This window comes from Drosophila rhopaloa, unplaced genomic scaffold (assembly GCF_018152115.1).
Source record: "Drosophila rhopaloa isolate 14029-0021.01 unplaced genomic scaffold, ASM1815211v1 contig_115, whole genome shotgun sequence".
Taxonomy (NCBI): Eukaryota; Metazoa; Arthropoda; class Insecta; order Diptera; family Drosophilidae; genus Drosophila; species Drosophila rhopaloa.
The window spans coordinates 12,781,910-12,797,797 of record NW_025334990.1 but is presented as its reverse complement, the minus strand read 5'-3'; the positions used below and the strand labels follow the sequence as shown (position 1 = coordinate 12,797,797).

At 42.6% G+C, this 15,888-nt stretch overlaps 3 protein-coding genes across 4 annotated transcripts; 2 read left to right on the top strand and 1 right to left on the bottom strand.

The window, feature by feature from the left end:
- Window positions 1-4,345: 4,345 nt before the first annotated feature.
- LOC108037556 (proline-rich extensin-like protein EPR1) lies at window positions 4,346-6,528 on the top strand. The gene is made up of 3 exons (XM_017114158.1): window positions 4,346-4,592; window positions 4,659-6,028; window positions 6,090-6,528. The coding sequence occupies exons 1-3, from the start codon at window positions 4,575-4,577 to the stop codon at window positions 6,121-6,123; spliced, it is 1,422 nt and encodes a 473-aa protein (XP_016969647.1). The 5' UTR covers window positions 4,346-4,574; the 3' UTR covers window positions 6,124-6,528.
- Window positions 6,529-8,447: 1,919 nt separating this feature from the next.
- Window positions 8,448-9,538, top strand: LOC108037551 (uncharacterized zinc finger protein CG12744). The gene is made up of 3 exons (XM_017114152.1): window positions 8,448-8,729; window positions 8,787-9,244; window positions 9,301-9,538. The coding sequence occupies exons 2-3, from the start codon at window positions 8,799-8,801 to the stop codon at window positions 9,335-9,337; spliced, it is 483 nt and encodes a 160-aa protein (XP_016969641.1). The 5' UTR covers window positions 8,448-8,729; window positions 8,787-8,798; the 3' UTR covers window positions 9,338-9,538.
- Window positions 9,539-9,634: 96 nt separating this feature from the next.
- On the bottom strand, window positions 9,635-15,689 carry LOC108037550 (protein transport protein Sec24A). 2 transcript variants are annotated; one of them, XM_017114150.2, is made up of 10 exons: window positions 15,190-15,689; window positions 12,971-14,494; window positions 12,783-12,909; window positions 12,219-12,718; window positions 11,933-12,158; window positions 11,245-11,867; window positions 10,955-11,187; window positions 10,803-10,900; window positions 10,606-10,744; window positions 9,635-10,546 (listed from the first exon to the last, which is right to left on the bottom strand). In XM_017114150.2, exons 2-10 carry the CDS (start codon window positions 14,468-14,470, stop codon window positions 10,435-10,437), a joined length of 3,558 nt encoding a protein of 1,185 aa, XP_016969639.1. In that variant the 5' UTR covers window positions 14,471-14,494; window positions 15,190-15,689; the 3' UTR covers window positions 9,635-10,434. The 2 variants fall into 2 exon arrangements, with proteins under 2 accessions (XP_016969639.1, XP_016969640.1); XM_017114151.2 differs by having other exon boundaries at window positions 15,204-15,689.
- Window positions 15,690-15,888: the final 199 nt, after the last annotated feature.

Here is a 15,888-nt window from a genome sequence, read left to right as displayed (position 1 = left end):
TAGCCAATCAATCCGACCTACCAAATTTCATAAGGATCGGCCGACTATATCCTATAGCTGCCATATAACTGATTGATCGGAAATGCCATAACTTTCGTGTTTGTAAAGTTAGGAAGTTGGGATTTTCTATGGGTTTTATATTTGGCCAATCAATCCGACCTACCAAATTTCATAAGGATCGGCCGACTATATCCTATAGCTGCCATATAACTGATTGATCGGAAATGCCATAACTTTGGTGTTTGTAAAGTTAGGAAGTTGGGATTTTCTATGGATTTTATTTTTGGCCAATCAATCCGACCTATCAAATTTCATAAGGATCGGCCGACTATATCCTATAGCTGCCATATAACTGAACGATTGGAAATGCCATAACTTTGTTGTTGTTAATATTAGGAAGTTCGGATTTTTTATGAGTATTAAGAATGCATCATATGAATAATTTTGGAGAATATAATTTACAGAGTATTCTGCAAGGGTATATCAACTTCGGCTCCGCCCGAAGTTAGCTTTCCTTTCTTGTTTTTATTAATATAGGCATAGAAATCGAAATGTAGTAGATTTGTGACAACTGCGAGGGTATATAAACTTCGGCTTGCCGAAGTTTGCTTCCTTTCTTGTTTTGCATGATATTGTTATTAATAGAACTATGTATTTAAAATTAACTTTATTTAAATTTCAGCTTCCGAATCGATGTGTATTACCGTTTGCGTTGGGGAGCACGCTTAAAAACTTGGTCATTTTTCCTTCTCTTATTCGCTTCTGTCATTTTTTGAGATGGTTCTTAACAACGCAATGGGATCGATATTCCTTACAACGATATCTCGATGTTTATATCGAGTGCTTATACATATATAACATAAAGAAATCAAAATTAAATTTAAATTATTCTATTTCACTACTGGAGCTAGAGTTCCTCAAGAAATCGTGCTCGGGCCAACATTATATGTCCTCTACACAGCAGACATCCCAACAAGCACACGACTAACAACATGTACGTTTGCTAATGATACAGCCATTCTCAGCCGCTCAAAATGCCCGATGCAAGCAACTGCGCAGTTCGCTCTTCATCTGGTCGATGTTGAAAAGTGGCTATCAGATTGGCGAATTAAAGTGAACGAACAAAAATGCAAGCACGTTACGTTCACCCTGAACAGGTAAAACTGCCCGCCGCTCATGTTAAACCACGTGAAGTGACATATCTAGGAGTACACTTCGACATCAAAAAATAATAAAGATCTAATATTAAATACTAACTAATATTACAGTTTATTTTCAGTAAATTCAATCAACAATTTTCTAGCATCTCAAGTATATGTTGATTGTCCTCAAAGATTATTGTTTTCTACATCCAAGGTTGCTGCTTTTAATGTGCGTCATACTTTGGTTTAATCTTTGACAGTAATTCTTTGGTGTTTTTGCTTATATTAAGCAATTGGAAGCTGTTGACAAGATTATATGCTTTGACTGAGTTTTGCTTCCTAAGGACTGATCGGATATCAAATTAAAAATAGTTTTTAGGTTATTTTGATATTTTAATTAGATAATTTATGACAAATCAGAGTTATTAGTTTTTTTCAACGACATCTGTTTAATAAAATAAAAAGGACTCCCTTATTAGTGAGTTTTTTTTATGATTTTTATATTAATTTTTTCACTTTGCTTACATAAATAAATATATATTTTACTTAATAATATCAGTCCAGAGTTTGGTTCATATTTTTCGGACTTGAATAAAGATTATTCAAACATATTTTCGATCGATTCGTCAATAACTTTTCGAATTAGGATTTATCAGGGTGGCCACATCATCGGAACTAATTGAAATGTCGTTTTGAAACTTAAGCAACATGTTCTTGTATAGTTGTACTAACAACTTATGCAATAAAAAAACAGTTTTCTAAACTGGGTTCTCTTCTTAAATTTAAACATACATATGTATGCTTACTAAAAAGTTTTTAGAATAACTTTTGAACGGAGTATCGGATTCTAACCACAGCTCAAAAGTGATAAGCTTCCTAAGTGATAAGCCCACTGAAATTTAAAAGCCACATATCCACATATGATAAATGTAGAGTCCTTCAGCTACGACCGCATATTCCTTTGCACTGATACTGACGTGAGTCTAGGCGAACAAAACACCTTTTGGACGTGAGAACACATTCCACTTTTCGTACTTAATCACATCCTCAACAATTTGCTGAAGGTCAAGATCTTTAAAACCAAATCTTTTTAATTCCATGGCAACAGCGTGATTCAGTGGCATGATTGATGGTATATCAAAATCTTTATCTGCTTATACAACCATTTTGTATTTGATACTAAAAAAGACTTTACATAAATAAGTTTGCTATCGGGAGAAATCGGACCAATACCACAGAGACTTGCCGATATTTACTAATTTTGTCCATTTCAGATACAGTTTAGGTTTTAAAAAATGTGTCCCCTTCCAAAATTCTATACAAATTTATAATTAATAATTTTAAAAGTTTGTATTAAAAAAACAATAAAACTAAAAAAATGTTTCAATAGATTTCTGATTTGCATAGGTTCACAACAATTGATAAGAGCAGCAAATTCATATAACAAGATTCCTTGATAATCAGCCATAATAGAAATTAATGGACTTTTAAATGTTCTGATTGCCATTTGTTCCCGAGGGTTTTCTATCTCTTAATACTTATAACAACAATTAAAAAATATTTTAAAGGCCAGGCAAGGCCAAGAAAATAATATATAAAATATACGTAAGTACATTTGGAAATCAGTGTGGCGGCGCCATGAAATCTTTTGGTTATTCTTATCCCCTTGGAATAATACATATGTATGTACATATGTATATGGGGATTCAATTAACAAGTCGTCGGGAAATCAAATCCATAAACGGTCGTCTCCTGCTTTCTTCCTTTATATTCCTTTGCAGAGGGTATTATAATTTTGGTCAAAAGTATATAAAGTGTAAAGTATATATATTCTTGATCAGGATCGCGTCCTGAGTTGATATAAGCATGTCCGTCTGTCAGCTCAAAGAAGTTGGGTCGACTAAAATCGAATTTTCGAAAATTGAATAGCTTAATCGTTTGCCATTTTTAAGGGGTGGGCAAACGTGTTCTGGTGAAGTTCTCGTGTTTAAGCCGTCGGCAAAAGTTTTTCTCAAAATTAACTATTTTTTAGAGGTGGGCAAACGATTTTTTTTTTTTAATTCTTAAATTTCAGGAGATGGGCAAACATGGGCATCTTTTATTTTTTCGTAAAAACCATTTTTAAGGGGTGGGCAAACAATTTTTTCTGCAGGTAAATATGATCAAAACTTAAAATGTCGAATATTTTCAAAAGTATAAATATTTTCAAAATTCTAAAAGATGGGCAAACGTAGGCAAACGATTCTCTTGCGATTAAAAAAAAAAAATTTGAAAAAGTCAACTTTTATGTTTTCGAAAATTTTCGAAGATTCCATATTTTCAAAACTAAAGGTGGGCAAAAAAAATTAAAAAGTGGGCAAACATGGGCAAAAAATGGACAAACGATTAAGCTATTCAATTTTCGAAAATTCAATTTTAGTCGACCCAGCTTCTTTGAGCTCGGTCTCTCTGTTTCTACGCGATCTAGTCTCTCAGTTTTAAAGATATCGAATTGAAACTTTGCTCACACCCTTCTTTCCTTTTCACGCAGTCTATAAGTTGGAATGGCCGGGATCGACCGACTATATTCTATAGCCGCCATATAACTGATTGATCGGAAAATGCCATTTTGGTGTTTGTAAAGTTAGGAAATTGGATTTTTTTGGGTTTTATATTCGGCCAATCAATCCGACCTAGGGTCGGAACTTGGATATAGAATGATTACTTTATTCTTGTCAAAAACGCTCATTCCCATAATTCGAATACATCGAACTAACAAAGATTATAAATGGCTAAGGCCAAAAGAATGTGGTACACTTTTTGTACAGTCCCTGATGCTTTGTTTAAACATGTCGAAGCCCTAAAATCTTCGCCATTCTCTTTTCTTATCTTATATACCACATGGCCTCAGAAAAGAGCCTTGAGAAAATACTTAGTTTTATCTAGGGTTTATTTTCTACCTGCTTGATATCCTTTTTCCTATAATAAAAAAGGCTCAGGCCACACAAATTCTAATGAGTGCTTGTTGAATCATTTAAAAAATATGTAATTAAGTATTGAAAGTATACAATTGCTGTAAATTACTGATTAACATTTAATATATTTTTGTACAGTTAATATTAAATTGCCTCCAACTCATTTGCAAAATGAGTATGCAATAGTAAGATAGATTAGACGACTCTAACGTGATAACGCAAAAAATAAATAGACTACTTATTTTGTCTTTATCTCCTTTATTATATTACACAAAAACAATTCCAGGCGCTAGTTTGAATTTAAAAGATCGACATAATCAGTGCTTAGAAATTAAGAGCGTAGCAGAGAATGGTATAAATAGAAATCGTTCGTTTCAGTTTGTTTTCAGTCTACGGCGAGACGTAGAAGTGCGCAGTTGTGCACTCGTGTTCAAAATTTAGATTTTTTGTGTGGACCCTATTGTAACTGTAAAAGAGCATGGCATCCGGCCCCCTGGTGAGTTTTACTGTAAAACCGATTGTACAGTTCAGTTCTCAATTACTTTTTTACCTAAAACCCAAGAACACAATGCCCGTGGAAAGTGACAGCGATGTGGAGATCATTGAGACGGAGCCCATAAATCATCAACATTATTACCACCGGCAGCCGGAGCACTTTGTGTTTCCCGCAAGGATGTATCCGAAAATTCCGAACGGCCTACCTCTTTCACCGCCTCTTTCGCCCACCAATGAACCCTGGCCATTAACGAACCCCGATTCCAAGGACATGCCTCTGCTCAAGGAGCTACTGGCCCGCAACGAACAGGTGAATGTTCCGCCAGGATTCGTGCTCTGCATACCGTGCTACCTATGCCAGCAGCCCTTCAACGACATCGAGACCTTCAAGGAGCACCTCACTCAGCATGCGGCGGACATCCACGCCTGGAACACATCGCGTGAGCAGGTGCAGAAGCCACAGCCAATGTTCCACCACCATCATCATCATCATCATCCTATCGATCAGCCCATGAATCATTATCAGCAGTATCATCTGCCCATGGAGTACGTACATCAGCCACAATTGGAGCTATACTCACAGCCCATCCAACCGCCGATGCCGTTTTCAATGCCACCAGCTCATCATCACGCGATTCCACAGCCAATGCACTATCCCATCCAACACTCACTTAATCCACCGCACAACGAAATACCCGTACAGCCACCACTAAAATTCTCAAGACACCGGCCCGTGCATCTCCCCATGACACCGCAATCCTCACCAGAGTTTCCTGGTCAGCCTGGGCTCGCAACCCATCTTAACAAACCTCAATTACCGATTCAAATGACGCAGCAGAGGATTTCCCTGCCAGAGAGAAGGTCCGATCCGGTGAATGAGCCAGCAAATGAGCTGGTGAAACCGCAACTTCAATCATCGTTGCCAAAAAAAAGCCCATCTCCGGAGCAGATGAAACCAAAATTATGCAAGTTGCCAACTTCAATGCGCGGACAGTTCGAGTGCGACTGGTGCGGTAAGCGATTGAGCTCCCGCCAGTCGTTGAGATATCACGAGAGTCACTTCCACTCGGGGGAGGACCTGCCAGAGGGTCGGTTTGGCAAAGAGGTGCAGAAGCAGCACAGGTGCCCCACCTGCAAGAAGCGCTACAAGCGGGGAACCTTCCTGCAAATGCACATGAAGGTCAAACATGGGATTATTTATGCACCCCATGCCAACCTAGATGTGCATGCGTCCGCAGAGTCTTCGGTCTCCGCAGAATCGTTGCCGGACGAAGAAGATTCGAGAAGACCCGATTTGGCGAGAGCCAAGTACGAACCAGACCGCGAACGGACGGAGAAGTATGTGAACGCGCCACGTCAGCAAACCGAGCAGCTGGAATCGGGTTTCGCGACCAAGCCGAAGCGAACGTATCCGATGCGATCGCCGTTCTTCAATCCGTATGTATACACAACTCTTATCTCCATTTTACATTCTTACTGAATTCTGTTGTTTTTTTAGCGATCTTTTGCTGGACTGCGATGCATACTTCTAGGAAGCCCGGGATCCAGTTGGAGGAAAGCCTATATATGGAATATTTAATATTTTAGCTAAAAACAATCCCATATCGCCTGGAAGCGATGTCAGCCGAGCTGACTGTTAGTCTTGTTTATGTAAACTATAACTGTTTGTATCTTCGTTTCATGGAGCTTTTCAAGTATGTACAATGTACACTGTACGTATAGAATTTCTTCTAGCGGTGTTTTCTGTAGCCTCAGCATTTTGGATCTCGACTTCGAAATCCCAAAGTGATCGTCATATTGTTTATGTCACAATAAACAAAACCGATTCGCTGAACTCAGCGAAGAAACTTGATCGTTTTGTCGAGTTCAGCCGTTAGTCTTGTCTTAAAAATTATTAAACAACAATAAAAAACCTAATAAAGAAACGAATAACCAAACAGAAAGTGATTTTAAAGGGTCTTTGTTTGCTGTTGTCCTTTTAAAATACACAGCAAAATGATACTTCACAGCTGGGACTCTCGGGTTACACGAACCACTTAGAGCAATTGTAATATCCCGCTGAGATTTTTATGATAGTCCCTCTCAGACTTTTAACATGTGATACACACATGTTTTTTTAACGCCAAGAAATAGAGATTCCAGATTTATACTTAATCCTCCATTCACTATTTTGTAAGTTGTTTTGAAAGGCCGTATAGCTTTACTCCCGATTAAGTATTGACTAAACCTATGTATATGTAAAAACATATTTCTTAAAAATATAATAAACAAAACAAAAAAATTATTATTAATTTTAAAAATATAATATTAACTAAAAAATATAATATTATTAACAAGAGATCAGAAAACTTTAGTAAGTTTTGTGTTCAATTTCAGAGCTGGGTAATGGCACCCTTATCAACAAACTGAGCTGAGACTTCTGTTCAGAACTTGTGCTTTTAATCATTAATGTATGAACAACATGTCTTGGAAAACTTTCTAGAGACTTTCGAAAAGATTTTTTGGCACTTGCTAATCTCTTTGGTCGCCTGGTGCTTTTAATCATTAATTCTCCCTATATGTATGTCTGAACCAAAATAATTGGACAACCGAGATGACTTTTTCTTATGACACCCCCATAGTTGCTGTAAACATATAGGGATCATTTTGAGATACATACATACATACATACATACTTTGTATATTTGTTTTTGGCGCTAAAAAGCAAAGATATAAGCTTTTCACTGCTAATAAAAATTAAAAAAAATAGCTTTTCATTAGTTCAAATTTCTTTACCTAAAGGGTAGGGGTGGATACTGTGTTATTCTTGCCCAACCGTACACCAAACTATTAATTCATTTCTATTGGCTTTCGGGACGGTTCCAATTTAGAACAAGAAGAAATGCTGTAGTCGACTGGCCCCAAAATAAATATGCCTCCGACAGATGGCGCCAAAGATCCTATTCGCGCAGCATGCTATGTATGTATAAAGTCGCAAGCGTCATCTTTTGTGAAAAAAAAACTGCTTGCAGTGACGTCACCAATTATGCTTGACCTAAGATTTACTATATGTATATATGTATATGATATAAGTATATATCTGATCAAGAATAGTCTTCTAATTTATAGGGTATAAATATACATAAATAAATACATAAATATGTATCTATTACCTAACTATGACCGGAGAGTCGTCCAAATATAAACTGACCCATTCATGCTTTTTTGAACAAATAACGGAGTCGACAGCAAGGATCAAAAGTCGAACGTTCAATTTACTTACCTTTATTATATGAAACGTCCTTTTTAATTACACATATCGACTAAATCCAGATTTTTATTGTTTGACCAAACGATAATAGTTCTAAAAAGATTTTTAGTGTATACGGTAATTCGAATTTCAGAAAACTGGTACTTGATGAAAGATTTTCAGCTTTGAATTGGAAATCTGCAGGTAAAATTCTTTAAGAATCATTACGTTGGAATCTACTTTTCGACATGTGCTTATTATTAGTACAATTAATTTAGATTTTAAGGTAACACTAGTTATGTTCTGTAACCTTTTGTTGCAATTACGCACCTTCATTAAATTTGAGGATCAAACATGCGCCTTCTGGATAATCTACTGATAATAAAACATTAGGTAACTTCTAAAACTTTTTTAAAATTTAATTAAAAACTGAAAATTTATTATAAGAATTTGCATCGTATTAATGTGGATCCGTATTTATGGACATAGCTATAAAAAAGCTAAAACTGGATCTCTGTCCATCTGCGCTCTCTAGTTTCTCTCTGCCTCGCAACATATCTCTCTTTCTCAATTGGATTTAGGTAAAGAGCCGAATGTACTGTGAATCCATCGATCGGATCGGATCGGATCGTGAAAAGAACAGTTGAATCCAGAAAAGTACGCTAACAGGTCATGCGGGGCCCGCGTCCACGGCAAAATATTTGAAGAAAAGAAAGGCGGATAAATTACGGAAGAAGATAATAAAGTAGTGGAGTCGTAGTCAGAACATTAATTTTGTAATACTCAGCAGTTCTCAAGTGCGCAGAAATTTATGAATAAACGATTTTTTCAAGGTCGTTAAAACCCTTTTGTCCGCATGTGCTTATCTTTATATTTGATTCACAGACAAGACTGTTTACACAACTAGAAGTATTAATAAAGGGATACTCAAGTTGAATATTTTCATTGTGAAATTAAATCTTTTAGCAGGCAACAATAATGGAGACGGCGTTGTCTGGAATGAATCTGTCGTGCCTGCTATGTGAGCAGACTTTTGATGCCGTCGAAAAGCTGGACGAACACCTACCCATCCACTTTCCGCAGCCGGTGGTCAGGACCCAATTTTGCGATCTCTGCGGACGCGGCATGCGAACCTCACTGGATCTGCATCAGCACTATAAAAGATTCCATGAGGCCCATGTGGCCAGCTCAGACGGCCATTTTTACTGCCAAATGTGCGACAAGGTGTTCCTTCTACAAGATCACCTCAATGTCCATGTGAAGATCGAGCATGCGACCGATGGCTACCGTCCGGAGGCAAGGTCGTCGGAATGGGAGAAGCATTGTCCCAACACTGTTGATCTTACCAACGATGATATGTTGGATCCCATCCTGTGTCCACCACCCAAGAAGAAGTATCCGCCACGCTCCCCCTTCTTCAATCCGTGAGTTTAGATATCCAAGAAACTTAAGTCCACATATAAAATATTCCATTTTTCAGAAATCTTTGGCTAGATGGGGATCTCTCTTACATGTAGAGAAATACACTGTTAAATTTCTTTATTCTGTCCAATCTATGGATACCATTTACCCATCTTTGTCTAGCCATTCCAAATGATTCTCAAATAATTTAGAGCTCTTCGTCGAATGAATTCATAATTCGAAGACAGTACAGTACCAATGTGCCTGCAGTCCGTATGAAAATAAAACGCATTGCCTCATGATTTAATTAAAATTTATTTCGCTTTATATCTTGATGTACTCGTATGTGTATAAAGTATAGTACAGTATATGTATATGGTTTCGATTAGTTAGCCCACTCAAAGAACGACAACTGCGTCACCTGACGTACAGGGTTGGGGTCTCTTTATTGATACAGTATAATAATCCTTCTAAGCTTAAGACATTCACTTCCTAGCAGTCCAATCAATGCAATACACAATACCAAATCTGTTCCCGTACATTCGTTTGAAATATGTTCGCTAACTACAGTGCAACAAAGCGCCTTCCCTTCGACTTAAAAATAAATAGACTTGTTGATAGGTTCCTCTGGATTCCGGAAAATAAATACTACTGAATACAGCAAAAAAATGGGATAAGCGATAACAATTTATGGGGCTGAGAGTTTACAGAATGTTTGAAGCAGTTGAAACGAACAAAAATCGCGTTAAATTATAATTTACAACAGTGTCTTGTTAGTTTATTGCATAAAATATCTTTAATAAATAACAGTGCAATCCGCTAGCAGGGGAGCTCTACTGACTGGTTAGCTGGCCTTTTGACTAATGTTCGCCTAACCCGAACTGGCAACGATATCTAGTTTCGGTTGTGACAAGTTAACTCTCTCGCATTCACTATGTTCTTTAATTGATTTAATTTAATTTTATTTTTAGTGCAACAAATCAACAAATAAATAAATACATGCACTTTTAAATTACCTAAGCCGAGAGAGTGGGTAAAGGGTAGGTGTAGAGGGGAATCGAGTGGATGTGTGTCCCATACTGGTCTCCATTGTGTTTTGCCAGTTTCGCCTGCATTCGCTTCTTGCTTTTAGTCACCAGAGTCTGAGTTTTTAGGTTCTAAGAAACTCGTATTTATGTTGCATACAATAGTGGTAGGATTCCCTGCTTATGTACTATTTAACCTGAGCCCGAATGTGTTGCAAAAATTCATAGTATGACAAACTAGATTCACTGCGATCGTCGGTTAATCTCTCGATGAACTGGCCTTTGGCCGTGCTCGTGTCCCTTTGGATTTGGAAGAGATTATTAATATGGATGAACATTTTAATGTGTTGCCAGCTCACCTAATTATCTGAACCAGCGCCGAGTAAGGCTTATCGTAATTGAGTCGCAAAATAAAGCGCTTCAGCACATCGTTCTCGTTGCTCACAACATTTGGCAATCCGTATACATAGTCACCCAACTCTGCTGTGGAGCTGATGCCTAAAATGAGAAAAGGTTAATTGGGGATCTCACATTATCCACATTAAATTATCCCTACCCAGCACAGCTTCCAAGACATCGCGTGGCACATTCAGCCCCACGTAGAGCATTATTAGCGTGCCGCAATCCAACAGGAATATTGACCGAGAGTCCAAACTATAAGGTATTTAGAATGTTAAATGAACCGGTATCTAGGTAAACATTTCTTACTGTTCCGCGGATAGTTGCAGGCGCGGCAATTCTGGCAGCGGTTCGTCCTCCTCTTCTTCATCGTCCGGGGTTGCACTCACGTTCGAATTACGGGCGTGATAGATCAGCGCATCGATCTTGTACAGCTCCGGGTAGACGTACTTCATCAGCTGGTCCAGCGGCAGCGTCTTCATACAGTCCATAGCGAAGACCCGATCATCCAGTCGTGTACTAGTTCCCACGCGGAAGGCGGGCTAAGGGTTCGAGCGGTTAATGCTAGGTTTACTTAAACTTCATCCAGGAAAACTCACGTGCTTAAGCAACCCAAGGATGTAGAGGGGCAGCAAAGCCAGGCTGCGCGGGGCTATCAACTGACCAGATTGACCCGAGGGCAGATTTTGTGCGATCTTGAATGCGTTGTATACATCGATCGTGGCGTTGATGAAGGCGTCGCGGGCATCCGAGAGGTTGGAAGCCACCGAGCGGTCCACGGCCATCTTGGAGAGCAGCCCAATAATGGCTTCCGTGTCCGCCGAGTGCATAACCTCCGGAAGCGATGCGGTCACCGGCAGGCACACAGTGTGCACTCGGATTCGGCGCTCGCCCTCGCTGTTCGTATAGAGCAGCGCCGCTTGGAAGCAGATCGTCTTTACGTCCGTGAGGCTCTCGTCGTACGAAATCTGCATGCCGTAGCCCGCATCCGGATTCACGTTCGGCAGCGAGAGCAGGTCCGTGGAGCGCACGAAGAAATTGCCGTGGAATGTATGCACCTGCAGGCCGCGCGTGCAGCGAATGCGCATCACCGCCTCGAAACCGATCTTTCGGGTCAGGTAGCGTTTGAAGCACGTCCGGAACGAGTCCACCATGTGAGGCTTGGTCTTCTGGTAGAGCGGGAAGTGGTGAACACATCCGCCACTGTGTTTGCTGATGCCAGCTGTAGAGGTGTAAGGTACAGTAAGTAAGAAAACTATGACTGCAATGGATTAAGAAGGCACTCACAGATGGTTGCCATGTCGCTATACTGCTGGTTCATCAGGAAGAGGTCGCAGGCTATCTGATAGCCGGAGCACTCCAAAGCGAAGCGCTTGTAGAAGTCGGTGGCCGGATTCAGGTGAGCCACGTCCTTGGCCGAGCGGTTATTGGGATCCTCGCGCGGCTCCAGGGCGCCGGGTCCCTTGTTGGGAAGGCACGATTGAAAGACAGTGATGCGGCCGCCAGACGCTTGCTACAAACAACCGAATTCCGGAATTACTAACTCTTCTGATCTTGAACAAACTCCACTCACCATTAGCTTGAAAGCCACCTGCAGGGCAGCTCCCAGGGCGGAACCCGGATCGTGGGTGTGGGCAAACCGCTTGGGCAGCTGCTTCAGCAGGTCGCGCACCAGCTCCTTGCACTCCTTAAGGTTTACCAGAAGGCTGTCTGGACGAGGCAGGAAGGGGTCCTCGATGTCCAGCAGCGTCATCTCGTGCGGCTGGTTGAGGCCCTCGGCCATGCTGTAGAAGTGCACGAAGCTGTCGAAGCAGATGAATCCCACCTGAGTGCGCGCGTCGCCGGGCATCTCGTCCAAGTGCCGGTTGAGCACGGCGCAGGCGGCCTCCAGGTAGCCGCTCTGCTGCGCAATGATCGAGACGTCGAATAGAAACAGGTACATGGCCGGCTGCGGCGGTCGCAGCATGTACTCCGAGGGGGCGATAAACTCGATAGTGCTGGAGCGCACCTCAGGCCGTCGGGTCACGTCGCCGTACGTCTTTGTGGCCGGATCAAACTGGAAATCATCGGGCACTGCAGGAGGAAAAATTTATAAGTCAGTAACTTCTATTTAATGTCCCAAATTCGATTTACTTACATTCGTTGACGCGATAGCACAGATTGCACTTCCACATCTTACTGTCCACAAAGTAGACAAAGGGATTGATGTAGGTGCGGCAAAGCCGACAGCGCACAATGTTGATGCACTGGATCACGGGCAGGCTCTGTAGGATATTAATCAAGTTATATTTAAAGAATTCATATGGATTTCAAAATAATTCTTACATTCACATCGCGGAAAGGATGTATCACGATGCCCAGCGGCAGCCGTGACTTCTGCAGCAAAGAGTTGCTCTCGGGGATCTTGGTCAGAGTGCAGCGCATGATGCTCGGGCTGCAGTTGATGGACTCGTGGAACTGGTTGTGCAGCACCACCTTTGGCGGCGGCAGCGTGGCCGGCGACAAGATGTGCCGGTTCTGCATCAAGTCGATGGTGTCCTGTCCCCACAGCCGGCTGAAACCTTGCTGAGCCACGTTAAGTGGAGCAGGGGTGGCAAAAGGTCCACCCGGTGCTGCCGGTGGCTGCTGGGGTTGTTGTCCATAAGCCTGTGGAGGCGTCTGCGTCTGATACTGCAATGGAGCACCGGTGGGCTGGACTCCAAACATTCCCGGAGGCGGTGGCTGCCCTGCAGACGGAAGGGGAGGTTGTTGCTGTTGTGGCGCTGGATATGCCTGGGCGTAGGGAGATTGCTGCGCCAGGGGTTGCTGTTGCGGTGGAGGAAGTAGGGGCTGGGATCCAGGCACAGCCGCTTTGGCCAGGCTCGGTGGCCAAGCTGCTCCCGCTCCTGGTGGCGGAGCTGCCCTCTGGAGGTTGTTGTTCTGCTGGTTTTGCTGCTCGGAGTTAGCAGAAGGAGGCACTCCGTAGGGGATTCTTTGACCCGCAGGTGGTGGCGCTGGTCTGCCGGGCATCGCTGCGCTCCCGAACATCTTCGCTGGATGTGGAGCCAAGTTGGGAGGCTTCTGCCCACTAAATGGCGTCGCCATAGCATTTGGAACTACAGCAGGGGCCACTCCGCTAGCTGCCAACAGACTGCTGGTATCGTTGAACTGCGGTGGACCCGCCTGGGCCGTAGCCACACCTCTGTAATCCTTTTGCGCCAGGGGCGGGTAGTTTTGCTGAGGCGGTGGCATGCCACAGGCGCCTCCATTCGTTCGGTTCGGGTTTAAGTTCATATTTTCCAGATTGTTCGTCAAGTTGGCCAGGGACTGGCTCGCCGGTTGTGGTGGAGGTCGCAGTCCTGACGCCGGCGGTGGATTGTTCAGCGCTGCGGCGATTGGTCCTTGGGCATACTGAGGAGCAGCTCCCATTGGCCTGGGGGAGGCAGTGCGCGAGGAGTTGGCGCTGGACGCCCCATTGCTGCCGTTGGTGAGCGGTGGTCCGTTGACGGTTGGCGGACGCAGATGGGGCGGCAACGTACTGGGCGGCAGTTGCTGCAGAGGAGGAGCTGCTCCAGTCGCAGGCGGCAAGAATTGGCTCGCAATGCCGGTGTTGAATTGCGGCGGAGGTGGCATGTTTCCCGGTGCTCCTGCTCCGGGATAAGCTGCTGCAGGAGGTGGCTGCTGGAACTGCTGTGGCTGTTTCTGAGGCAGATACTGCTGGCCTGTTGGGGGAGCTGGCTGCTGATGCTGCTGGACGGCTCCTGGAAGGCCGTTCACCAGATTGTTGCCGTTCAAAGGCATGGGAGCGTGGGCGGGTGGCACGAAGTTCGGATTGTATGCCGACATACTGCTAATTCATAAGTTCGTGTTCTGAAAGATGGAGAATTAAGTTTCGGTTAGTTGCTATCTTATCACTCGCCAAGGTTGCGTTGCTGCCGAACATGCCGACAAGAAATTAGTCATTTATCTTATCGTTCAATGCCGAAACACGGGTTACTTGAGCCATTGAGCTGAACGTGCGAGTGAATAACGTTACAAAAATCAGTCCCAGCAGATGATGCTTGTCCAGGTGACAGCTAGTTGCACATAATGCACTGATATTCGATTGGAATGCGAAACTCTGCTAAAATGGGGCTTTATCTTCAAGTTATGAGCTTGACTGGCTGCGTAGGTAAATGTCTTGAGCCAATGTTTACAGAAGTGTGTCTACGTCAACAATAACTCGGAAATTAGCTGGTAATTGTATCACATTCGGCTGTTTAAACAGCTACGACAGCACAGTATTATGGGTTTTTGAGTTATAAGATGTGTGCGTTTGCCTGCCCCTAGTACTTGACCTCGCCATCAGCGATCGCTGGAAGGTGGGTCAAAGTGGGCGGTGACCCAGTTGCAGCGCGGGCGGAAGGAAGCGACTCGAAAGCAAAGCGAATTTTTGATGACGTGCCTATTGGCAAAGTCATCCTGCTCCGCCCAACGCCTCACCACCTCCTCTCCAACTCACCACCCAACCAACGTAATTGGGGGCAATCAAAGTGTATCGAATGGGGTGCACATATCATGGTTACCAGTCACTTATCACCTCTCCGAGCTTCAGTTTCCAGTGGCATGTAGTTTCTTGACCAGCACTTGCACTTTGTAGTTGCCTCTTCTTCTTGCGCCCTTGATTGGCGATTTTGCTGCGGGCTGCAAATTGACTTTTCCGCCTTTAATGCCGTGGAAAAGCCCGCGCTTGTTGTGGAATCCGCTGGCTGGATACTTTTTTATGGGATTCGGGTGAATCCTGGGCTGGTTTTTCCTCCGCGAAGGCGAATTAAACGATTTTCACGGCACTGCCCTGCGCTCTCTCCACTCCCCAATCTCAGCACTTTTATCTTTCTCTCGCGATTCCTGGCGTTCCTCGCGTGCTCCGGATGGATGCGAACACGTCCTGGACTGGCAGGCGGATTCCGTGAACTTGGCGTCGTTCGCTGCTAGGCACAATTAACTTTACAAATGCAAACTTTTTGCATTTTCCAGAGAAGAAGAACAAAAAATTTTGAGGCCACGTCAATAGTGTGACCGTGCGTTTTAAAATAGAGGTGGCACAATGCTAGGTCGCCTATCGACAAGCAGTTTTCAGACATCGATTACCATAGTACAATTATCGAATTCGATAGTAACCTATTTCGGTTACAATTCAAAACAAAGATTACATTTAAATTTAAATAAAAAAATATGAATATGTAAATATGTTAAATACTCATATTACAAATAGGGAATTAAAA